The 24,128-nt window shown below is 42.5% G+C and overlaps 5 protein-coding genes across 13 annotated transcripts; 2 read left to right on the top strand and 3 right to left on the bottom strand.

Moving 5' to 3' along the window:
* Positions 1 to 120: 120 nt before the first annotated feature.
* Positions 121 to 7,076, top strand: LOC129593952 (CD109 antigen-like). Its single transcript, XM_055490483.1, has 18 exons — positions 121 to 149; positions 378 to 561; positions 834 to 1,002; positions 1,154 to 1,390; positions 1,478 to 1,562; positions 1,628 to 1,760; positions 1,844 to 2,074; positions 2,203 to 3,384; positions 3,466 to 4,090; positions 4,181 to 4,366; positions 4,537 to 4,814; positions 4,882 to 5,152; positions 5,265 to 5,494; positions 5,561 to 5,722; positions 6,035 to 6,228; positions 6,374 to 6,548; positions 6,610 to 6,715; positions 6,816 to 7,076. The coding sequence occupies exons 1-18, from the start codon at positions 121 to 123 to the stop codon at positions 6,992 to 6,994; spliced, it is 4,656 nt and encodes a 1,551-aa protein (XP_055346458.1). The 3' UTR covers positions 6,995 to 7,076.
* A 2,483-nt stretch (positions 7,077 to 9,559) lies between these two features.
* On the bottom strand, positions 9,560 to 11,824 carry LOC129596664 (neutral cholesterol ester hydrolase 1-like). The gene is made up of 4 exons (XM_055494004.1): positions 11,768 to 11,824; positions 11,242 to 11,483; positions 10,826 to 11,069; positions 9,560 to 10,449 (listed from the first exon to the last, which is right to left on the bottom strand). Exons 2-4 carry the CDS (start codon positions 11,467 to 11,469, stop codon positions 9,659 to 9,661), a joined length of 1,263 nt encoding a protein of 420 aa, XP_055349979.1. The 5' UTR covers positions 11,470 to 11,483; positions 11,768 to 11,824; the 3' UTR covers positions 9,560 to 9,658.
* Positions 11,825 to 13,630: 1,806 nt separating this feature from the next.
* On the top strand, positions 13,631 to 18,493 carry LOC129595269 (MLX-interacting protein-like). 9 transcript variants are annotated; one of them, XM_055492235.1, is made up of 12 exons: positions 13,631 to 13,985; positions 14,549 to 14,622; positions 14,876 to 15,511; positions 15,639 to 15,745; positions 15,867 to 16,087; positions 16,168 to 16,405; positions 16,505 to 16,869; positions 16,940 to 17,006; positions 17,206 to 17,497; positions 17,577 to 17,697; positions 17,769 to 17,898; positions 17,958 to 18,493. In XM_055492235.1, the coding sequence occupies exons 3-12, from the start codon at positions 14,895 to 14,897 to the stop codon at positions 18,095 to 18,097; spliced, it is 2,298 nt and encodes a 765-aa protein (XP_055348210.1). In that variant the 5' UTR covers positions 13,631 to 13,985; positions 14,549 to 14,622; positions 14,876 to 14,894; the 3' UTR covers positions 18,098 to 18,493. The 9 variants fall into 9 exon arrangements, with proteins under 9 accessions (XP_055348210.1, XP_055348204.1, XP_055348239.1 ...); XM_055492229.1 differs by having other exon boundaries at positions 14,549 to 14,628; XM_055492249.1 differs by lacking the exon at positions 13,631 to 13,985 and adding an exon at positions 14,314 to 14,476.
* Positions 18,406 to 20,796, bottom strand: LOC129595324 (arylacetamide deacetylase-like). The gene is made up of 3 exons (XM_055492291.1): positions 20,079 to 20,796; positions 19,758 to 20,007; positions 18,406 to 19,360 (listed from the first exon to the last, which is right to left on the bottom strand). Exons 1-3 carry the CDS (start codon positions 20,274 to 20,276, stop codon positions 18,564 to 18,566), a joined length of 1,245 nt encoding a protein of 414 aa, XP_055348266.1. The 5' UTR covers positions 20,277 to 20,796; the 3' UTR covers positions 18,406 to 18,563.
* An 854-nt stretch (positions 20,797 to 21,650) lies between these two features.
* LOC129594574 (calcium-dependent protein kinase 4-like) lies at positions 21,651 to 23,908 on the bottom strand. The gene is made up of 3 exons (XM_055491314.1): positions 23,343 to 23,908; positions 22,303 to 23,214; positions 21,651 to 22,222 (listed from the first exon to the last, which is right to left on the bottom strand). The coding sequence occupies exons 1-3, from the start codon at positions 23,695 to 23,697 to the stop codon at positions 21,711 to 21,713; spliced, it is 1,779 nt and encodes a 592-aa protein (XP_055347289.1). The 5' UTR covers positions 23,698 to 23,908; the 3' UTR covers positions 21,651 to 21,710.
* Positions 23,909 to 24,128: the final 220 nt, after the last annotated feature.

Genomic DNA, 24,128 nt, shown 5'->3' with positions numbered 1-24,128 from the left:
TCTATTTTTGTTTTTTCGCGCTTTTGCGACAAGGTTTCCATTTTATAGTTATGCCACTTTATCATTGTTTTCTGGTAGTCAGCGCTTTCGCTTTGGTAATCAGAAGGATACCGGTCATTTATGGGCAGTTACTTCCTGACCCAGGGACAGTATGGATAAACGATCCTTTAAGTATTGGAAACACATTTCCTGCTGATAGTTCCGTAAGATGGCCGTCGGAAGGAAACTTTGTTTCAAACAGCCGACAGTAAGATTGATTTATGATTTAATATACAGAGTAGGTACTTCGAATTCTATACGACCTAACCGTAACTGCTGCAAATTTACTGCAGCTTGCCATACAAGCTTTACACCATTTTTGCATCATTGTTTTGCAGAACATATTTCATTGCGGCTTCCAAGAAACTGTACAGTGGTCAACCTTACAAGATCCATGTTTCTTTACTGCAAGATGCACCTGGAGCACTGTTTATGAAAGCATCGGTATCATCCAATTTTTCAACCATCGCCGTGGGGAAACGACTTTTTATGCCCGGAAGCCATGACCTTTTGTTGTTAAAAGTAAAAAGCAACTCTATTGGTCTTTTTAGAAGTACGGGTAGTTCGACAAAATCAGAATGCGCACACAACAAATGGCATCCAATATCTCATGTTAATATTCTATTTGGTAAAGTTATATCAAGTAACACAAGCTGCCGACTATCAAGTAACACAAAATGCCCATATGGTAAAATGTGTTTAAAAAAGTCCACAGTTTTCTGAATAAAGTATTTAACGCAAACTGAATATGTATATACATACTTTATGTATGCCAACTGTATATCACTTCGCAGGTGCATAACTATGTCCATGCGGAAGATTATGAGCTGATTTTGGAGGGTCGATTTGAAAATGTCAGCCGAGCTGGCGCCTTCAAGCATCGTCGCCCACTTGAACTTGAAGACCGTTCGGTACATATCCTTCTCCGTCTTGAAAAACCCATTTACCGCCAAGATGAACTAGGTATGTGTAGATGCTGGTTAACACAAAAACTGAATGAATGAAACAATGCGGACACGCACTGATCAGATGTAATTAGGCAAAGGTCACGACATTAGACTTCGAACTCCCTAGTTTTTACGGTCCACAACTGCCTAAAATATTGATCTTATAGTTCGGTTCCGTGTTATACTTTTAACGCCTCAATTAACGCCGTATCGCGGAGTTGTGGATGTGCATATTTACAACCCGGACGGATACCTACAGAGACGTTATCCCTCGTTACACAGTATTTTTGGTGTCGTGTCTGTTGCATATCAACTCGCTCCGGAGCTTAAGTTTGGAGACTGGAAAATCAAGGCTACAATTGGAACTAATGCCGCCGAAGTCTCTTTTCCAGTCGAAGAATTTAGTACGACCAAATCATTGATTACATAATTTACATTACAGCGTTATTATACCGGGTTCCCCCGATAAATACCTGCGCCGATTTTTGCAGATCAGCCATTATTTGAAGTGAATGTTACTTTGCCCGTGTCGATCATCGATACCGAAGAATTTCTGCACGGATCCGTAGAGACAAAGTAACCTTTTAAAATCCAAATCAACGGCACAGTTTTCCGCAACTTTATTATGGAAATTATTTTAGTTTTACTTGGGGTCAAAGCACCAACGGTGAGCTTAAACTACACGCTTTTGTAATTGATCCAGCCGATGGAGAAGCGGAAGCGCCAGACTGGAAAGGAGAGCCGAATGAGCAGACCACACAATTTGTTGGATTTGTATGCACTCAGCTCAGTGTGATTTATTCACAATTTTTATGATTTTTATCACTTACGGTATAGTAGCTTTTATGATTCATTAGTTTAACGGGACGCATTCTTTCAAATTTGCAATGGCGGATTTGAAATCTGTATCCGCGAACGGAAGCGTTGATGGCAAAACGATTGGGATCCGTGCAACGGTCTGGGACCACTGGCACAATGAAACCCGCGTGGGTTACTCTCAAACAAGGGTGTACAATGATTCATTGCGCTTAGTGTTCCTGGGACACAAACCACAAGTGTTCAAACCAGGAATGGTATTCAAAACGCAAGTACGTTCAGGAAGTATTATGCATCTTTTAAAGCCGTTAAAACACTCAAACATCATCTGCGCTTTGCTAAATCGCTACTGGGATTCCGTTAATTTAAAGTTCTTCAGTTGCCGTATTAATAATTTTAGCTGGCTGTTTCCCAGCAAGACGGATCGTACATTAAGAAACCTAGTGGCATCGAACTGCGTATCGAGTATATTCTGGAATCCGGTTCATCCGGTCAAACGGAAACATGGCCACTGCGAGCCCCATTGGACGGAATGATCCATCTCGAAATACCCACGCCAAAGGGTGTTTCACAGATTGTCCTCGAAGCCATGTCAACCGGAGCCACGCCCCACCTTCCGCTGCCATTCGACAGCGCCAACGTCTCCAAAACTAAAATGGTGGTTCTCCGCGCCCAATCGCCGCGTGCAGCCTATATCCAAGTTTCAACTCACACCTTGAAATTTCTCGTCGGCCATTATGGTATTTTTAACGTTCGCGCATCGTATTTCTTGCCCGATATTGTATGGATTGTGACCAGCAAGGGACTGGTGTTGCTGTCCGGTTATGAAGAAGTCCGTTCGCTGTCGTACACCTTCTCCATTGCCATTACCCCAGAAATGGCACCCCGAGCGCATTTGGTGGTATTCAATGTGCTTCCAACGGGAGAAGTCATCGCGGACAAATACACTTTCCCGGTGGATGGCATCTCCAGGCATAAAATGCGAATGGCAGTTAACCATCACAAGGATTATTACAAACGAACCTTCGAAGTTGTTGCGAAAGGTGATCCGCTAGCGTTTGTCGGGTTTTCAGCTATCGAAAACAACCTTTTTTCGCAGGCCCCGGGAATATCATCTTTGTCGCGATCTGACCTTTTGCGCAGTTTAAACTCTCTTTTCCCCGATCGGTATGGATCGGCGCTACACAGCACGACCTTTATCTCCAGCGATGGCTTCAGCGATCGGTCGTTTTATTTTGGAAGTAACACGTATGGGTTAGATGTGGAGAGTACTTTTTCGCATGCTGATTTATTGGTATTTACGGATGCAACGCTTACGCAGATAGCCACTGACTACTGTGATCCGGGAAAAAACGAGATATCGTGTGTTTCGGGTGGGTGCTATAACGAAGAGCAGAAGTGCAATGGATTATGGGATTGTCGAGATGGATCGGATGAGGGTGGCTGTGATGCTATGGAGACATTTTATGACGATGTCCTTAGTTTTCGACGGACAAGGTACAATCATATCGATCGCGCATATGCGTTCGCATGTTGTTGGACCGACGGAAACATTTCACCGGAAGGTCATCTAATAGTTCAGGTACCATCCTGCCGCTGAATGCAGTAGGGATTTTTTTATTTGAACTTTGGTGCGAAAGTAAACTAATATACGGCTATTTAGGTCCCGATGCCTGACCGACCAGCGCACTACGTAATTTCAGCCGTCAGTATGAGCGAAACATCCGGTCTGGGTCTGCTTGAATATGAATTAGTCTTCGATTCCATCAAACCTTTTCACATGATTGTCGAAACACCAGACACCGTTCACCAAGGTGAAATAATCGGAATACGCTGCGCACTTTTCAATTATTACCATCAAGAAGTGGAGGTTCTAGTTATACTTTCCGGTTCACCCGACTATATGTTCGTCGAAGTGGGTCCGCTAGGATGGACGCATTCATATTACGCTACCAAGGTTGGCGGTGCGGACATCCACCACAGTATATGGATGGATAGCCAAACGCAGACAATTGTATATTTTCCGATTGTTCCTAGTCGACTTGGGGAGATTTCAGTAACGATCACAGCAGCAACTCAAATCGATGAGTATGTGCAGAATCGCATAATCAATGTCATACCGGATGGAGTTAAACTGAAGTTCCATACATCGATCCCGCTGGACTTGACCAACAAGGGGACAATATTAAAATTGATGGACATACAAGTGACGGAAAATTACACGGTTCCGAGACAAATAGAAAGACTATTTGTGGCGAATTCCCCGAAGGTGACCGTTACTGCGGCAGGTATTGTAATTTGTAGTCGTAAAACACATGATTCTTTGATTTCATACATGCGAGCACTATCATTTCAACGCTCGTTGAAATTTGTTTTAGGTGATGTACTTGGGCCTTTGCTAAGGGACTCCATCGACAGTATAACGATGATGGACATTGCGCATCAGGGTGGAGAAATGTCCGTATTCAGCTTTGCCATGAATTTGTACACTTTGGACTTCTTGCGCCGCACAAACCAGCTGACAGACGAAATTCGAAAGCACCTGTTTGCTGCACTAAACTCCTGTAAGCACTGTGTACGAGTATTTGTAGATGCACATTTCGCGCGTAGCATAAGGTTTTCCTATTTCCGCAGCCAATATCTGTTGCACTACATGTAACCACGCTTGCAATTAGGGTTTGTATTTTCTCCAAGGTTGCTAAAATTTATGAAAAATTAACCAATTTTTTTACAGTTTACCAGACTATCGGGAATTATCAAGATTATTACGGACCTTTCCATCAATTTATGAATGAAACTCGTTTAGAGAACAGCGTATGGTTAACTGCATTCGCCGTGCAAGTTCTGGAAGAAAGCCGTAAAGTCCTGCAATACTCAGACTGGGATAATCAGTTTTATGCTGATCCTCTGACCACTGACCAGTCCGTACGATGGATAATTCAACATCAAACTGAGGAAGGCTCTTTCTATGAGCCATGGCTTGCACCATTCGACAGAAAAATGTCATACCATGTAACGAAGGACTGTTTAGATGATGGCATAATAATTATATGGGTTGAAGAACTCGTGCTTCTTGCAGACTTGGCAGCCATCTGGCTGGATGGAGAATCGCAACATCACGTTGACTGCCCATGTAGTGATTTGTTTGCAAGAGATCACGGCTTTCTCGAGTGGTCTGGGAGCATTGATCAGTACCAGCCGTCTGTCGGCCGTGAAATACCTGGAACGCTGGCTTGACCTTTTGTATGACCCATATGAAATTTCCATTGTGACATATGCGCTTACTATTGCGGATAGTGCCTTTAAAGATACCGCGTTCGAGAAGCTGGATTATCTAAAACAGCATTACGGTAATACGCAGTGATTGGGCTATAATTAGTAGTTTAGCAATGCTAGCAGTACGTCGTGATGTTTGCTGGCAGCAACTCTCGTAGGCATGACTGGCTTTCGTAATTTATTTAGATGCATACTTGTTCTGGGGCAAAGATTCCATCCAGCCACCAGGATTCGTTCTCCGAAACAACCAACCTTACATGCTTCCGCACATTCCACATAAATTTGAATCAACAAATATTGCTGCCACGGCGTATGCTTTGATGGTATACAATTTACGGCGTAGTTTTCTTAGTGATCGTATAGCGGCTTGGCTGAATACTCAACGGCTCCATGATACTGGCTTCAGCAGTACACAGGTCCTGAAAAGTGAATATACCCGTTACTTCGAAAACGAATTTTAGTTCTTGACGTGGTAACTACAGGACACGTACATAGCGGTAAAAGCCCTGATGCTTCATTCTTATTTCGCCAACGTCCGGGAGGCTACCAACATCAATATAACCCTGCGATACAGCAGTTCTCCGGGCGCGGAGGACACCTTGGCTATCCGAAAAGACACACTATCGCAAATACAGACCGCGGAAGTAAGCTAAACGCCAAATTTTCTAGATATCGCTGCATCAGCATAGTAGCTGGTGAAAGCATAAAGTGTGGAATTGCTGACTATAATTGTGACCGGCCGCGGTTTTCTGCCTACGATAATGACAATTTTTGAAAATATGTGTAATGGGAACAATCCCTGACCAGGATAGCATAGAGGAAGTGTTTCTGTTGTAAATTTTGTTATTGGTACTTAGTTTGTATCCGGAATATTTTTGATAACTGATACTTTTTAAATTTCCATCGAAGTTATCTGTTTGCTGGAAATGTTAATTAGGCATTGCACTTTTGTGTAGGTTCCGAATCCTTGGGGAATGATTACCGCTATAGCTCGCGGCACTGGTTATGCTGTGCTGCAGCTAAATGTTGAGTACACTGTGGACAAGATGCGTTACCTTCTGCCACCACCAGTTAAAGCTTTTGATATCTTTATGGATGTAACGTATACCGGAAAGAATGTTTCCATACTTATATTACGACCATGTGCCAGGTGCGGTTTTTTGCTTAGTTTGATACTTTTAGGCATATTTCGGTTTAAACATAACGAAAGAGCTAATTTTGATGCGGATATTTAAACAATGAACTGCTGCAATAAAAATTTTATAAACATTGCTAAATAAGTTTTCGAAGGTTAGATGGACGTTGATGGAAGAAAGCCCTCAAAGTGGTATGGCCTTAATCGAAGTGGACATTCCATCTGGGTATATCGTCTTCCAACCGGATCTGGAAGATTATTGTGGCTCACAACCAAACCATTTACTTCGCTATGCAGAATTTTATAACGGAAAAGTCACATTTTTCCTAGATTACGTACGCCCATTTTCATAGACATATGTGGCCGTTAATACATGATTGCAGCATCTAATTGCAGCTGGATGGTGGATTGACTTGCGTGGATGTGGTGGCAACAAGGTGGTATCCGGTGGCGAATATGACAAGATTCTTAACAGTCAAAGTTTTCGATTATTACGCACCGGGTAAGATAGCTGAGATTGGTCTCCAGCGGCGAATTATTTTCTCCTGCAAATGAATAAAAGGCCGAGCTACAGTACTTACCATTAGGCAATATTTTTGCAGAGCGATTTAACACATCGATTTATGAAGCGGTGCCATTATATTCACTAAGTATCTGCCATGTTTGTGGATCGTTTCAGTGTCCATATTGCCCAAGTTACAATCATGCCCAACTAATTTTCCAATTCATTCAGTGGCTTTGGCTAGAAGTATTGTTTTTTTTCGTGTACGCTACTCTTTAAACATTGCATATGATGGGTTTTACGTTTACTGATGATTACAGATATTTATCTTTTTATCCGTATTCTGCTCATAAAGAGAGAATTAAAGATCATACGATAGCCGTATTGTGCGTTATTTTATTTTTTATTTATTTCTGTATTTTTGCTGTTAATAAATGTAAGAAAAGGTCAAATACAAAGTCACTAATTTGGTTTGGTCATAAACCCCATGTTGTTTTGCAAACCCTTTTTATTTGTCGCCATGCGTTCGGATACTGATGGGACATGCTTCGTGCATGCCAACCAACATGATGCATATATTACGAGTATTAATACGAGTTACACGCATAAGCAGCATGACAGCTAATAGTGCATTAGCGCTGCAACTTGTATGTGTACAAATCACGCATACATACATACATACAACTAAGACGTTTTCGCAATTGCCATTGGCTGGCCCGGCCTATTTTTGCCTACTTGTATAGATGAATGCGTGATTTGTACACATACAAGTAGGAAACGCACATGCACTAATAGAATTAGCTGTCATATATATACAACGTTACTAATTATTGCAAAACTTGCTCGACAGTCAACTTGTACTGTCGCAAGATAATTAACAGAAACTATCATATCAGGCAAAAAAAATTTATAGTTATAAGGGACGTGAAAAGTACAGAGAATGGCGTGATTGATATTCCATTTATTTACAAAAATGGCATACGCGCCATTTACTTTGGGTTGCAAGCACACTGAAAGCAAATAACCAAGGATCAAATATCGCTTGTAAAGAATACGAAGTTAGTGCCACCGTAGATAATGTTGGCGGTGCTTTTACTTCATAAAACTTCAGAGCAGCGAAGTTCACTATAGATGGAGTCCAGAAGAGGGTGACACTGACAACTGTCATGATCAAGGTTAGCACCAAAAATGGTTTAACCGCTTCCTTCCTGGTGTTTCGCCGGTTGGTAGTTTTCACTTCTCCATCTGCGGCTTTCTGGTTGTTTTGTTCACTGATACCGGTTTGATTTGTAGCGATCTTCCGGCGTAGCATCCGGTTAATGCACAAATGCACATATGTAACAACGATAAATACCCATGGCACGATGTGAAGCAGAATGATTTCAAATTTGCTCCATAATGGTTGCGCAACATAATTTATACTGCAGTCCTTGTGCAGATCGATGGGATAATAAAGCATGTCAATCATACACCCAGGCAACGTAACCATTTGAACAAAGGCCAAGGCGGCAAAGCAGATCAACAAGGCCGCTTTCTTATTGTGAAGTTGTCGGTAAGATATCGGTGAATGTATAGCCACAAACGGTTGATAGAAATGGTGACGTGAATGCATATCTGCGAACCAGAGCCGACACTGGTCAGGTAGTTGCGGAAATCGCATGCCGCCCGACCCATCCACCATCCACCATACAAGTTTTTGAGAAGATCCATCATCGGTGCAAAACAGTCTATGATATTGCTCAACGACAATACCACCATATACATCGTGAACGGAGTCATTAGGGATTGCCGCCGAAAAACTTCAACCAACAGGCCCATGTTGGAGGAGAATGATAAGCACAATACAACTGTTTGGCTAATGAGCTCTGGACTCCATTTAGCGAATTCAGTGATGTTGGAGCTGACTCCGGATAGAGTAGTGTTATTGGTATATTGCGGTTGCGCTGCATTAAGGTCATACTTATCATTAATATCCATAGCCGGGACAATTTTCTAGCTTGCTGGATCCGAAGGCTGCCTACATCCCAAAAACAAATTAAATGACTGTTAGGGACCTAAGGTTTTCGTTTAAATGCTGAAAAGGGAATTTGGGCGGAAATCAGCGCGGAATAAGGACAGTCCATACAGCGAAGGAGATATGCCAAAATGCGATTTAGCTATTTTAACGCATTACTGATTCTGGTACTCCAATGGAATAATCCTGCTGATTTTAGGCGATTACATTATATCCGGTTACCTCTAACATTATGACCTTTTCCTGGATCCAGACAGCTTAGTTTTTCTGGCATAGTAAACAGCTTTCAATTGAAATCATTAGCTCAAGCAGCCCCTTACAGCCCTGCTTCTTTTTTGTATCATTTAATAGCGTTTTACTATTCATGACCATAACATTCAGCGAATGGTACGTATTAATACTTAACTGGCCCGATAGCTGGAATGGCATTCACGGAATAATTAACTGCCAGTATCCCATGTGAAGATTTAAAACATTAGGTGCGAGCTGTGGCGTAAAAGAAAAACCTAATAATCGACACTTTCGTTCTTTGTATGTCTTCCGTCCTGTTTAACGGATAATATAATTAGCGTATCGTACTGTCAATTCTGTAAAGGACTGAAAACCGTCAAAGAACGGACTGGAGAAAGGGCATAGCTGGTTTACAATTATGCTTGTGCTGCTATAAAGTTCGTGATGTTATTTATAGCAACCCACGTACGCTGTTTTTGTAAAAATATTAAAAATATATTAGAGGAGAAGTGTGTAGTCCAATACAAAACATAATTATATATAATATCCACTGTAGTGCTGCTGCACTAGCTCTCGCCACAGTTGCAAGACGTACGCGTACTTACATGCTCTCCAGAAACTTCTTATTACATTATCTCGTTCTATTGCCTTGTACTATTTATACTCCATGTAAAGACAGGTGCAGTTAATGATTTTATTTAATTATTCGCAAAATAAGTCGTGACCGTATCCATTATGTCTCTTCCCGATTTAAGGCATCGCATAAATTTAAACGCAGAATGTGTAGTTGGAAATGTCTTGAGCGTCAGATCCACCTCATCTTCCATCATCCGTTGCGCCAGCGCAAATCCATCATCCCGTAGCACGTCAAACTTGCACACGACAATAAGAGTCGGCGGCAGATCCCGCAGGCTGGGCGCCGCCAACGGACACAGATACCCATCCAACACCTTGCAGCGGAAATTCCTGATACGCTGACTGGATGTCTCCGGTATCGTTGGCTTTTCCGTAATGTACTTCTTCAGTGTATTCCACGCCGGACTTTCTTCGAAGCCGGAACAATGGTGTCGGTTGCGGGCTAAATGTCGACCCAGGCTCAACGAATCGCCAGTGTAATAGAGTGCGTAGGTGATCATAGTCTTTTTGGTTAGCAAAGGAAAGTGTCCCTGATATGATCGTGTGCGAAAGTTGAGAAACTGCGTGGCGGGGTAAATTAGCGCTTGGTTTTTAATAACGAGATTCTTGTGCTCGTCCCGAAATTTGAGCGATACTGCCAAGCACAGCGTCGCGCCGGCGCTGTCACCCAGTAGGCTGATTTTCAGAGGATCCACACCAAAGTCCTCTGCATGGTCGTAAAAATATTCAATGGCTGCGAAGCATTCTTGCACGCCAATGGGAAATGGATTTTCCGGCGCTTTGTGGTAACCGATTGTTAAGACAGCCGCATCCAGGGTGGAAACCAGACGTTGATGATGCTCGATGTAATTGCCTGCAATTAATGCATCGGTTTTCAAAATCATCAAAACGTTGTACGTAGACGATTATGATTTAACCTGTAAGCATGCATTCAGCTAGTTTTTTATATATTATTTAATTTATTTTGCAAGTACATTCATGACGATTGTATCTATATATATAAGTCATGATGATTCACTCAAGTGCAAGTTCAAAATAAATTAGTATGGTTTCAGCTCTATGAAAATTAATACTTATAGTCTGGCTAAAGCATTTGTACTATTAGCACAAATGCGCAAACATTTCTAAAATAACTCCAAGTTTTTATTATTTAGCTAAATATTGTATGCGATTACTCATGTTGTGCCGATATAATAAGCTTAATTAAATTTATCGAAGCGATTAATTACCTGAATTAGAAAACGTCCATCCACCTCCATATATATGCACAATGGCTGGTCGTAACCGGTTGTCCGTTCCCTCTGCATTATGCCAACGCTGTTTCCGATAAAGCACTACGGGTACACCGCTGAAATCCAGACTTTCCGCATAGATCTCCGAATTCGAGCGGTTTTTAACAGAAGTACTGCCATCCCGTAGACATCGTAGAATGAATAACTGGAATCGCCTTCCCAGAGGAGCACTCAGCGCACCCTAAAAAGTCAAATTTCCTCAGATCTGCTTGAACGTCGGTAATTACAGAAATTTGCACTTAAAATAAAAAAAAAACCACTTCCGTTTCATTACATCTGTTTGAATATTATATGGTGCACGCACATCGTTTTAAATTATTGAACAAATAACAGCGTTACCGGTATCCGCTTACCACCAACCGCTGCAGTTGAATGACGGCATGCAGTTTCCGCAGTGATGAATGGTCTTCCATATGGATTTCTTCCGGAATATGCACATGCAGGTACTTGTAGGATGCGACTACCAATCCAGCGGTTCCGATTCCGAGAGCTCCGTAGACGACAGGCTTTGTTGCCAGCACATCCCGGATAGAACGTAAGTATTTTTCCAGATCAATGCGATTTTCCCACAATGATCCCATCTTGAGAATTCTCTCTATTTCAGAAACTATTTTTAAGCGCTTCCGTACGTGCTTCAAATGGAATTGTACTTAAATTTTGAATAATGCACAATGATAAAGCGTTCTTGTATAATCACATTATTTATCTTTTGCAAATGCCAGTCAAAGAGCACCGAAGAACTCCAACGTGCATGGCTCTTGATAACTAGGCAAACATATTGGTGTACGTGGTAGTGTACGTCGATCTACAAATATAAAAGTTTTCGAGCATTTCCTCGCAGTTGGCGTGTTTTCGGCAGCGCTCGTTCGGCACACTCACCAGTGTCTTATACTGCCTAAACGGTTGCTGCATATAAATCGCACGGCATGTCCACCGTAGAGACGGTAGAGTAGCCTGTAACCAGCAGCAACTTCAAACAACGTTTTTTTACAGCGGTTGGAGCCATCCAATACACGTTAACTCAGCTGATGTACAATACCTAGAGTAACTGCACTTCTACAAAACTACTTTGTACGTAGCTAGAAGTACAGATATACTCGTATCTTCGCAAGACCAACAATGGTCAAAACTTCTCACTCGAACAACTTGGGTAAGCTAGGTCGCAAACGCATCATACAGATAGGTACAGTAACTAGCTGTAGAAGAAACCGGTTCGTTATTGCGCCAGTATATAGCTGGATGCCTGCAAAATTTAGGGTAGAAAAAATGCTGTTGATTTGGTGAATAAAAAGTTTTTTTCCGGAACGAAACTTCGTTAGGGTATACACGGCATTACTCGTAGATCATTGTACAGAAATGTTCTGATACATTGATAAAAATTGCCGTTATTGTTACTATTCTTTTTAGTTACTTATACGGTTATACTTATACCTCCTTTGGTTACGTACTTATACCTCCTTTTGATAATTTTGCACAGTTATCAAATCTCAAATTCGTCTTAACTGTTATTTTTAAAAGCCAGTATTAGTATTTCCTGTTTGAATAAAGTATTATACGTCATGTTGTTGAAAGATGAGGAACATATTATAAATATGTGTTATGGACCTTTAATAAGTATCACGTGAAAGTGCAAACTAAGTACTAGAAAACAGAAGTTTGATGATGCATAAGAGACAGCGGCAACTACTGTTCCTTAGGGGTGAATATTGTAACTGCGTAACTGATGTCGAATCGACTGCAGTAACAGAAAAACTGGAAGGTTGCTGTTGTTGCTGCAGTTATAAATATTGTAACTGCATGACTGATGTCGAATCAACTGCAGTAACAAAAAAACTGGAAAGTTGTCGCTGCATCTGCGATGCTAACCGTAAGGTCACTTTTGGATTTGCCCTACAACACACGGACAAACGTGCCCGTAAACCTTTCTTCTTTCTCCAGTAAAAACAGATCGCTAAATATGGCGCGAAATGGCGATAGCTTGGCTAAAAGTGACGATCATTAATTAAATAATTTCGCGCCATGCTGAGAATCGAGTTGTCTGTCTGAAAAATTTCTTCGCGTCTGCAGTTATGCATTGGGATTTTGTTTAGTGCGCAGACACTACTCTAATCTACAGTAGGTTTGCGAATAAGGCCATAGCCGAGCCCAAAGAATGGTCAACGTCAACGAGACGAAGAATTACTCGTATATCCGCTCCTACGCCGGCCGAATCGCTAAGATTTGTTATAGATTTGTATTTTGACGTTGAATTCACCAACTGTTTATATCGATCACCGATAGTTGTATTAATTTTAGTTAATTTATAGATAAAGCTTTATGCTGCATACGTTCAGTAACGTTCGTTTGATTTAAAGTACAAGTACTGCAGATCAAATATTATGGTGTCTACCGATTGTAAATCTTTGAAGCTCTTTTGGTAGGTACGATTAAAGAACCGAAAACAACTGCTCAACACCAACAACGGAAGGTTTTACGACGTATACTCATCCGTAGACCACAACTACGGCGAGTACTAACAGCAATTAAAGTGTAGAACATCCGCATTTACAATGCATGCTGTACAAGCATATGTACATGCACTCTACAGATCACACGTACTCATCCATAAAGCCATAAACTGCGCTGTACAGCCATGCAGTCCCACTAGGTTAAGGGTTTCTCCGTTTCCGGTTTCTACGTAAGCAGCTAGACTAGAGCGAGTGACGTTCAACATTCAAGTGTCGATGTTTACGTCCGCTGCGCCAGCCATAAAGTTTTCCATCGCTATTTTTTTCAGCCAACTGTTTATTACGCTTATGTTTGGTACTAAAGCCTTCTGGGTGTTTTTGCCCGTGCAAAAAACTCGGCTGATGCGTTTTTGTCGCATTTAACCACACACAGGAAGTAACTAATGCACATTTGAAACATGTGATCGTATAGGCGATCAGGTGGCAACAATACTGTTCAGCTCCTGCGCTTTTGAGCCGTATTCTATCATGTTTTTACAAAGCTTTTGCATCTTCTCCTGTCTTTTATTTTACCAGTTCTAACTAAATTTCCACGCGTATTCTCGGCCACCTCACCGCGTTGCAAGGTTCTGCAGTGATCCTAGACAGCGGTATAAGTATTGACGTAAACCATTTTTAATCGTAATTCATTTTAGCAACGGCACCATTAGGCAAGATGTAAAATACAGATTGGTAGAAACCTTCCAGATCGTGTTACTGTTGCGACCTGGGGTGCTACCGATCGCGATCATTTGAGCAGTATATTGCAACGTGCAACTGCACCGTTTTGCAGTTTTCTTGCTCACATTCATTCATCAGCGAACGCGAGTGTTGTGGTGCTACTGTCTTGAGGTACTTCCCATTCATTCCAGGCCTGGCGAAGATAACTGTGTATGTATCGCACGACCCGCACGTGGCTATACTATATGCATTTCCTGATGGCAATCAGTAAACGCTACCGGTTCCACATGCTGTTGAAAATCAACCGTAAACGTTCTAGTTCATCCAGTTTGAAAACTCTGTGATGGTTTGCAATCAGTACGGTAGCATGGTAATTATTATTGTGTAAACAAACAACTTGCTATGCCTTTGCGACTTACCAGTTAAGATTGTGCTTTTTTCCAGCTACCTTAGTGTGTCATAATGTTAAAATAATGCGTATTGTGCTTTGTAGTGGAGTATGCAAATGAAGTTTAAAATTCTGCAGACATAACTGCAACACCTTTCCCGACTATCATGGCAAATACTGTACGAGTATGTATGTAAATGTACTTGCTTGGTTATCCATTTCCTGTTTAACGGCTACATGTTTCACGGCTTTTAATTCAGACGTACTGAACCGTCTCAAGTTAAAACAATATTTCAGTGCAATATCTGTGTACATTCAAACACCATTTCAGTGCAATATGTGCGTAATACAGAGTACGTGGCAAACATACATCGCTCCATCGCTAGCGAATTCGTTTAAAGCATTTTATTCTGATACCAGTTTGTGTTGTAGAATGCGGTGACATCTTGCCATGAAACCCTCAAGGAATAAACCGGCACCATTAACATCCAATATGTTGACGCCGCGTGCAGGCGACCAGGCGGGGCATCTCCAACCGGGTACCAGTCGCGCACCGGTGTCCACCAGCTATATCGAACACTGCAACGAATTATACGGGAATCTGCGGGTGGCGCTCAATGCCCTGCCGGTTTCGCGTGCATCCTCACCGTCCTTCCTGAGCCGCAAACGACCAGCTGCCATCAACAGCAATCGGCCGAATGGCCGCGAAATTGTCCATAGCGGGCATTTCATGAACACGAATGTCGGTCTGGAGGATGACGACAACAATGACAGTGGTAATGCAACCGATTCCGACTCCGACCTTCACAGAATGGGCGCTGTAAGAGGAATTAAGCCAGATCACCGTTCTGTTAACCACGGTCATCCTTCCGGCCAAGCAGTACCGTTCGGAACGAGCACTAGCTTAGCAGGTGCAAAGGTTACAGGTTCTCGCCAACCCGAATGCAGTTCCTCAGTGCATCCTGGTTTGCAAACCGGCTCCGTAGCACAAGTAGTATCCCAGGCGACGATCGAGGTGCCGGACGCATCGCTTGCTGAGATTTTCCAGCGCATGACACTGAACGATAGGTCAGCCTACTAATGAGCACAACTGACTTTAATTTGTAGAGAGTCTGATACCTTGTATACTTCTATCTTTGATGCTGTAAACGATTACAAATTACGAAACCTTACAGGAATTATTTTTCTAATTCAGAACAAAGCTGACCTCGCCCAAGTGGAACAACCTCGAAGGTCTAAAACTACGCTGGAATGTTAGGCTTCGTTGGAACAATCTCATTTGGCGTGCCTGGCATATGCAATGTAAATAAAACCAACCCCGACAAATTACTGCACACAGTGAAACATAAGCGTTGAACGCGATGCAGTATGAAACTCGTTATATTAATAATATTAATTCATTTAATTACGTTAATGTTCGTAGTTGTCAAGAGAGCACATTCTTCGATTGCGCCTTTCTCTGCCGCTACTGACGATGCGGCGACGTCCAGCGCGGTGGAATCAGTGTCAGCCCTTGATAAATACTGGAAAAGCTGGACAACGATTCTCTCTTTGGAGTACTCGTACTGGAGACTGTGGTATAAAAATCCATCAGCGAATATGACCCAAAACTCCAAACTTCCGATGTACATTAAACAATTTCGTGTAAGAAAAACGGCTGATTTATTGGCATTTTGATTGCGTTAAATGTGGGCTGTTGTTAACGTGGAAGTATTTATCTGCAGGCTGCGGACTGGAGGCAGTATATTAAAGGTCAAGCATCGTCACAACAAGAACTGCCCTATTCCTCCATGTTAGTGGATGATTTTGACGAGTTCATCACAGGTTTATATTACATGGACGACAATGCAAACGCCACATATCCCTCGATTGACATTATGATGGGTAATGCCATATTCCCCGCGGTTGATGTTACGAATATAATGAGTGCATTCAACTTCGGATCCGTTACCGGCGTAAATAGTACGTCTTTGTCTATATATTGTCTACAATATCTACTTAAGGCTAAGACATATCAAACCACAAACTAAAACACACTAAGTGCAAAACAAATGTGTGAAGGTGTAGATGGAATATTAAATCCAGTTACCAATGGCGGCAATCCTATGACGGAAACTGTGTCACAAAGCCAATGGGGAACCGCGTTAAACCAGCCTGTCGATTTCCCCGCTGCTCTTTTTACTGGTCCTTCAAGTACGAGGGATTCTAGCGTCTGCAACTACGATCCCTGGTTATTTTTGCCTTCTTATCCGTATCCTGCGGAGCCCAACACACTGACCGCACTGGATGCACCGCCTACGGCCACTACATCTTCTATTCATGGACCAACACTATGGACCAATTGCACTGGGCCTGTAGTGCAATACCCATGCGCAACCCCAGCGATGCCAGAAATCCCCTCGAATGGTCCATCTACAGATACCGAGGTCACTAGTTCAGATAAGGCGTTGTCCTCAAAATATATGCATTATGCTTAATGTAATTTTGGCCTTCTAGATGGCAGTCCCAGTGACGACCCCCGCAACACCCGACGCTGATATGGTCTCGGTAGATTTTGAGTCGAGTAAGAATCTCCAAAATTTTTTGTCCATGAATACTTTTACGATGTACAGAAAATGATCACTGATTCAGTTTTGGTAACTGTGCTATAAATTTGTATTGATTTTATTAAATTTCTTATACATTTCATTTCTCACTGTGTCTGCTGTATGAACTCCTACCAACTATTAGTAAATATTACTGGTATTTTGCTTGACAATTAGGCACTTCGGGGTCATCCCGTGCAAGCATCAGTAAGAGACCAGCTCGCGGCGGGCGAGGTTGTCGATCAGCTGGCGATGGACGTACCAGAGATACCGGACCCAGTCGGGCGGAGTTTAGAATGATTAATCAGCTGTATAGTTTAATGCCGAGTCTGTCCGAAAAAGCCAGCTATGAACAAAAATTGCTCCGCGCTGCTCGCCACATTCGTCAACTTAAAAAGGATCGTCAAAGTTTACCGGCACAGGTTAAAAAGATTCAAGAGCAGATTGACGAAATCCGCAAGCAGACGAAGTACAGTGTCACAATATCGAATATTGACATTCGTGATTAAACACCTTATACCTAACTAATGGGTGTGTGTCCACTGTAGATTTTTCGAACAGACGCTTCCGGCTACTGGTGCCGTGGTCAACAGCAGTGCTAAACTGAATGCGATGCTAGATGAACACATCAGAAAGCAGACCATGCAAAACAACTGGAAATACTGGATGGTTCGTTCTCCGAGCATCTGTCCATTTTTGCTGGTTATACATCCATATAATTATGTGATTGTCTATTGCAGTTCAGCTTGATTATACGACCTCTTTTCAACTCGTACCTGAAGAACGTGACCTCCAATGACGCGAAGGGAATTGGCCAGAATGTTGTCAATTGGACAACCCAGTGTTTTACACTGGAAGCACTGCGACCATGTAAATATGAAGTTACACAATTCGAAGCCGTTTCCGTTCTATAATGCCGCTTTATGCAGTAAACAGCCAGTCACTGGAAACGATTATGATGAACACCTCCGTGTTGACCGATCCGACCCGTGTGCCCGAAGAAGCGCGCCAGTTGGCCGTCAACCGTTATCACGGCGGCTCGGAAAGACCCTTTCCGCGGACGTTATAGTGTCTCACGTCCCGATTTATTACCTGTTGCTATATGACAAGCACTCTCCTTCGACGACAACATAATCGCCAACCTTGCCAAGCATTTTCCGCCGGCCATGTGTATGCCCTAACCTTCTCTTGTGCCATTCCATCTTCCAGAAATGTTGACATGTACATGTGTAACACTGAAGGGCTAACAGCGATATTATCACCAATTGTTAAGCTTGCGATCATTTCAGTTTAGAAAATCTCAGTATTCATTTTTGTTTTTTTATGCAAAGATGTTCACCAGCGGACGCATTTGTAGCCACAAATACTCTTTTAGCGACTAGTCTGTAATTATATCATGCAGTGCTCCATTAACTGCAGCACACTTTTTTATTTCATATTTGTGTTTACAAATAAAACCCGATAAAACGCGCGTGTCTCATTATTCTCGGTGAATAACACAAACAGCACTAAGCACCCACCAACAATAAACAGTATCACAGACGAGGCAGTAACCACTTCACAACTTTCTGCATAATCATCTGTCCGCACTCTGTAAACCGGAAATCCCGAAAAGCACCATGGTATCCCGGAACCTTAACAATCGTCGTGTCCACTCCATCAGCCAACAAACGTTCCGCGTATGCCAGATTCTCATCGAGGAGCACATCATATTCACAGGCAATTATGCATGTTGCCGGTAGGCCTTTTAAACTGCGTGCCATCAGTGGACACAAGTAATGATTTTTCGCCATACTGCTAAATTTTTGCAACACGTTCCTTTTAACCAGTGCTTTGCTGCCATGTGCCTCCGGACGTTCAAATTTCTGTAATATCAAATATCCTGGATTATCGTAAAGATCCTCCGTCACATGCTCATTTTCCATCACTGCTTCGGATAACTCGATGGGCTGCCCGGAATACATCAGTGCACACCACACCGTATCGCTTCGCGATAATAACGGATAATCAATCATGAAGGAGTTTAATCGAAAATTAATAAACTGTACGGAAGGATAAATTAAAACTTCGTTGCGGAGAAATCTCAATCCTTCGTCGCGGAGTTTGAGGGCCACACAGGTGGCAAGATTTCCACCGGCACTGTCGCCGCAAATGCTGATGTGAGATCGGTCCACACCAAACGCGTCACTGTGTTCGTAAATGTATTTTGTGGCAGAAAAACAATCCAACATGGGCGTAGGGAAAGGGAACTCGGGAGCTTTACGATACGCCACACAAGCAACCACGCAGTCCAATTCCCGTACAAAATGCAGTGAATGATAATGGCGCTCGGCTGCAACATGAAAAGCATGGGACAAAATTACAAACATAAAAATAATAAAATCTAAAAAAAATCAAATGCTGCAGAGAGAAAATAACGACATATGCCTCGACGAAAAATAGCTGGAGCCTAGCACAACAAAAGACTGTCGATAGGCGCTTATGTAGAGTAGAACAGCGTACATATCTGGAAAAAATACCCATCTACTGTTCTTATCTACTCAAAACTTTAAATTAAAACTAGAGCAAAACAATTCATCATTGAAAGAAAGAACTGCAAATTCATTATCTCAAAAATCTTGACTGCTAAATGAGAAAATACATGTTGCGCAAGAAAAATTAGTGACTTTCAAACAAGTTAAAATCATAGTGTCGTTAAGATAATTAGAGTTTAGAACTCATCAACCCACCCGCAGTCCCATACACCCATCCTCCACCATGCAGGTAAACCAGACACGGTCTCACGGGTTCGTGATCCTCGTTCTCATCTGTTATCCACGAAATCCGTCTATATATAAGAACTTCAATTTCCGAAATCCTGATTGTTTCACAGATAATCTGCGAATCAGGATCGGTAAGCTGGCGAGGAATAGCAAAGGAGTAAAGCTTCCGAACAATGTCCACAGTGCTCCCAAAGCGCAGCAATGCAGCGGATCGTGCCTGTAGTCCAAGAATATGCATGCCATTTTTTGCTTCGTTTTGCACAATAAGAGAAATCTTGTTGTAATTACCAGTAAGAAGTATAGATCACTCCTTAAACAGAGAAGACGAATTCTCCACGTGTCGCAGGGAACGAAACCAAAAGGATACGGTCTTCGTAGCCACATGACGGTAGCGCCACAGCCAGCTGCAAGCAGCAGGGCGATTCTGCGCGCGTTGGAAGATGCGCTAGTATCAACTGCATATCGCCGTCCAGAGCTCATCTTCATGGGCAGATGCTTATAGCATGTCAGATCAGATCACAGAAAAAAAAGATTAAAAACAAACCGCAGCATGGGAAAAGGCTGCATAACCCACGACACTTGGTTCTTGTTAACTTGTACAACAAAAACTCAGCAGTGCAGAATGGGCAGATTTCAGTGTGCACCTGGCTGACTGTGACTTCAGTTTTACTCGTACATCTGCAACTGGAAGTCTGCAGCGAATGGATAGCACGAAGCTAGAACTACAGATTTAACTGCACTTTGTAACATTTTTCAGAGCACAAAATTATAAAAAAATAAAATGGTGAAGAACTGTATTACGTACGTTAAATTAACAAGAGGTCACTCCAACGTACCGAGTGTGTACTTGCTACTGGCACGAATGTGAAGACGGTATAATCCTGGCATCACATGCGGCAAAAGTTTTCGTCGCATTCCGTGAGATCTGTAGCCATCATGCATGGAACTGTTTTGTGGCATTTCACCATCCAGATTTATGCCAGCCGTCTATCACCCCAGCCAAGTTTGTTTTTATGATTTCCGCACTTTTATGAACATTCCAAAAACACCTCCCAAAAAGACACCCAGCTGCGTTTCTGAATAGTCTATCGGTCTTCTTATTGTAGCGATAGTATTTGTAGTTGTACGAACGATAAGACCGCCCAGTTATGATGAATCATTCCATCGCGTTATGAATTTGTCCACTTTACCGGCTAGTTTCCTTTCTCATGAACTTCTAGAATTCAGTCTTGTGCTCAGCTTGCTACAGCTTGCATCTACTTGATTGTTTCTCTTGCTGAAACCTTGCTTACAACCTTGCTGTGTTCTTGATTCCTTGTCATTAAACCTGCCTTGAGTTACGTTGTTGCGTTTGACCGCTTGGGATGAACTAGCGTCATCCCAATCGGAGCCACCTGTGTAATTGCGTTACATCTGTAAGAGCGTCCTCGGCCAGCATCGTTGCCGGCCGTGCCACCTTTCACACCAACAGCCGTTTAATCGTGGTAAAGGCTGATCGCCACCCCACTAGAACAGTAGCCAGATAGGCCACTGTTACATTATATTAGGAAGACACTAATTGAAATTCAGATGCCTTATGACAATCTCCAGCAGTAATTAACATTAATATTAATAATAACAATTAGGAATTACGTTATTAAAATAACAAATCTTTGATAAATTCCACCAATGCACGTCTAAAAGGGAGCTGGACATTCGAACGTACGTGGCACTATTCTCCCTGCAGCTGTCGAAAACGTGCTGAGGTATTGCAGACAAATCTGCGGTTGTTACTTAATCAAATTTGATATAGAACTATTACAATAATAACATCAGATAATTGATAATGCAGAAATATTACGTACGTTGTGGATAGAACAGGCAAATTTTTGCTTTAATAAGAACTCAAGAATTTCCGCTTGAACATTGTAACAGCGTTGTTTAAGCGTTAAGGAAGGTGTGGCGCGCCAGAGTATCAGTTGACCACTGCAAATTTCCGGCTTGCCGTGTCCACACTGACTTGGACTGATCATGTGGTCGGAAGCAGGTAAAACAGCATAATAAAAATTCGCGCGACTCTTCATCTACAGTATCTGGAATAATCGGCACACTCTGTCCCGGTGCGACTTGTTCGATCAGTTTCCCTTGCAACATACCCAACACCAGCAGTCCCAGATCCCAAATGTTGCCTGAGATGTACCAGTCCCGGTATGTTTCGTCTTTAATCACGTCCGGAAACAATAACGGCAGCATGGAAATCTTGTCACGTTGCTTGTTCAGTAAAAAGTACGAGCTGCATAAATCGACCACGGTAACACTGGAGTTCAACGGAGCGTTTCTGATCGATGCCCACACTGGTTCCAGAATCCGGACAATTTGCCGGGCGTAGCTTTTCACGCGTTCCGTTCGAAATCCACCCACGCCTTCGGTTATGGCTTCTTCCAAAGGTATAACTACGATTAAAATTTGATTATTTTATGCTGTACATATACGAGTAGTAGAAGTCCTCATAGTACTTATTCCGCCTACGTACAAGGCCCATTATAGTCCCACGCTGATACAATGGTCACCTTTTCCATAAAGTGACCAGACGGCTCATCTCGACACGCCCAGCATCCTAAGCGCTTCAGCATTTGTGGATGCACGGTAACATTATACAGTTCATTGCTGAACGCGAGAACCGTTGCGATTGCGACAAACTCATCCATCCAGTTGCACAGCTGCAGCTCTTTCCGGGTTAAAATAACCGCTTCTCCAGTTTGGTCAACAGCTTGCAGCATCCAGTCTGTGACTTTACTCAACACCCTAAATTTACTCAGCAGTTGTTCTTCCGTCTGTATTTCTAGCTCATTCAGGTTATCATTGACAAATGGATGTTCCACCAGTTCCTTAGCATTCGGACGACTGGTGGCCTCTTTACGCAGACACGCCTGCAGGAAGCGAATACACTCGATGACCTTTCGGTTTTTCAGGAAATATGCCAAATGACTGCCGGCCAGTTCACCGCCGGTAAACCACTTAATAATAGTCGCATTATCCTGCTTAACGATATCCAAAATTTCTTCGGAAGTGTCGAATAATTCATTGACTTGACCTTCATGCAGCATTTCCAAGACGACACAGCCGACGCCCCAGATATCGTTCGCCGGGGTGCTCCGTGCCGACTCAGCGTCCGAGCCGGGTGCGAGGTGAGCCGGCGTTGCAAAGCCCGCGTCGTGGCTGTGCGAACCACGCCGTTTCTCGTGAAAATGCTTCACTCGACCGAATCCAGCGATTTTTACGTGCAGGCTGTTGCGGGCAGTAAGTAATACGTTTTCGCACGTAAGGTTTCCATGGACGATCCCGGCGTCGTGCAAGTAAGCCAAACCTTCCAGGATTTGTCGTGTGTATTCACGGATGTGGAAAAATCGCACTCCTCTACGAGAACGTTCTTGCAGTGTTCCGCCTGTAAAGATCACTGTAAGTGTCGGAACTATTAACGAATTTTACTGATTGAAATTAGAAGATAATTTGTATTTTAGAAATTCTTTTAAATTGCGTAAGAATCGGTCGCTGATAAAACAAGTAACAAACCTGGGCAAAATTCCATGAAAATCTGAAAGTGGGCGGCTTCGGATTCATCAGAATGTTCTTCCGATGCCGCTGCCACATTCCATCCATAATATTTCAGAACATTTTGATGATTGATCTTGGCAATGGCATCGATTTCATTACGAAGTAGGTAAAATTGTTGGCTGGCGCGCTTTCTCTTATGCGAAAGGGTAATTTTCTTCACGACGATATTAATAGGTGGATTTGCATCGGTCACTTCGGCCACATAAACCACCCCGTTGGAGCCTTTTCCCAACAGTCGCAGCACTTTGTGGGGCATTTGAAACTTGTCCTCTTCATCCTGATAAAAGCTTTCCTGTGATGATCCTTGTCCCATTTTGACGTTGCTGTTAAAGACTTAAACGACAATTCTATAGGCTGTATAGACTATTGCAATAAACAGAAATAATAATTTTGGAGTGAAGTGTGTGGAAAATAACATTAACAAAGCTGCACGATGATAAAATTATGGTTGCTAAAATGTAATATCGTGTAGAAGACAGCCAACAATCTACTCTATTAAAGTATTAAACCGAATGGCGTTGGTAAAACTATCTGGTTTTACATTCAAGAAAAGTCTATGATTATCATTTGTGCTGATAAGCGCATGGTTGCGAAAAACTATGGAGTTGGTTTGGGACGATTGTCTAATTGTTTTCGATAATTAGGCAGCGTGTAATTATATCTTTCCTGTCTTCCAGATAAGCGACTATCGGTTCCACTAACCACTGCATTCTACTTTCTTAATACTTATCACTAGAAGTTCGG

The sequence above is a fragment of the Paramacrobiotus metropolitanus genome, unplaced genomic scaffold (genome assembly GCF_019649055.1).
Source record: "Paramacrobiotus metropolitanus isolate TYO unplaced genomic scaffold, Prichtersi_v1.0 Parri_scaffold0000003, whole genome shotgun sequence".
Classification (NCBI taxonomy): domain Eukaryota; kingdom Metazoa; phylum Tardigrada; class Eutardigrada; order Parachela; family Macrobiotidae; genus Paramacrobiotus; species Paramacrobiotus metropolitanus.
The sequence above is the reverse complement of the archived record's forward strand: the minus strand, read 5'-3'. Positions and strand labels throughout refer to the sequence as shown.

Excerpts from the sequence above, each read along its gene's own strand:
- LOC129596664 (XM_055494004.1), bottom strand. The coding sequence starts at position 11,469 with ATGGGATCATTGTGGGAAAATCGCATTGATCTGGAAAAATACTTACGT. Across the intron at positions 11,070-11,241 it reads TTCAACTGCAGCGGTTGGTG|GGTGCGCTGAGTGCTCCTCT; the intron begins GTAAGCGGATAC and ends TTGACTTTTTAG. Across the intron at positions 10,450-10,825 it reads ATGGACGTTTTCTAATTCAG|GCAATTACATCGAGCATCAT; the intron begins GTAATTAATCGC and ends CATTAATTGCAG.
- LOC129595269 (XM_055492264.1), top strand. The coding sequence starts at position 14,895 with ATGAAACCCTCAAGGAATAAACCGGCACCATTAACATCCAATATGTTG. Across the intron at positions 15,746-15,866 it reads GCGTGCCTGGCATATGCAAT|TTGTCAAGAGAGCACATTCT; the intron begins GTAAATAAAACC and ends TAATGTTCGTAG. Across the intron at positions 17,498-17,576 it reads GAAATCCGCAAGCAGACGAA|ATTTTTCGAACAGACGCTTC; the intron begins GTACAGTGTCAC and ends TGTCCACTGTAG.
- LOC129595324 (XM_055492291.1), bottom strand. The coding sequence starts at position 20,276 with ATGAAGATGAGCTCTGGACGGCGATATGCAGTTGATACTAGCGCATCT. Across the intron at positions 20,008-20,078 it reads GTGATCTATACTTCTTACTG|GCACGATCCGCTGCATTGCT; the intron begins GTAATTACAACA and ends CTTGGACTACAG. Across the intron at positions 19,361-19,757 it reads ATGGGTGTATGGGACTGCGG|CCGAGCGCCATTATCATTCA; the intron begins GTGGGTTGATGA and ends TTCATGTTGCAG.
- LOC129594574 (XM_055491314.1), bottom strand. The coding sequence starts at position 23,697 with ATGGGACAAGGATCATCACAGGAAAGCTTTTATCAGGATGAAGAGGAC. Across the intron at positions 23,215-23,342 it reads TTTCATGGAATTTTGCCCAG|GCGGAACACTGCAAGAACGT; the intron begins GTTTGTTACTTG and ends TGATCTTTACAG. Across the intron at positions 22,223-22,302 it reads GTGGGACTATAATGGGCCTT|TTATACCTTTGGAAGAAGCC; the intron begins GTACGTAGGCGG and ends TTTTAATCGTAG.
- LOC129593952 (XM_055490483.1), top strand. The coding sequence starts at position 121 with ATGGGCAGTTACTTCCTGACCCAGGGACA. Across the intron at positions 3,385-3,465 it reads AAGGTCATCTAATAGTTCAG|GTCCCGATGCCTGACCGACC; the intron begins GTACCATCCTGC and ends ACGGCTATTTAG. Across the intron at positions 6,549-6,609 it reads TCACATTTTTCCTAGATTAC|CTGGATGGTGGATTGACTTG; the intron begins GTACGCCCATTT and ends ATCTAATTGCAG.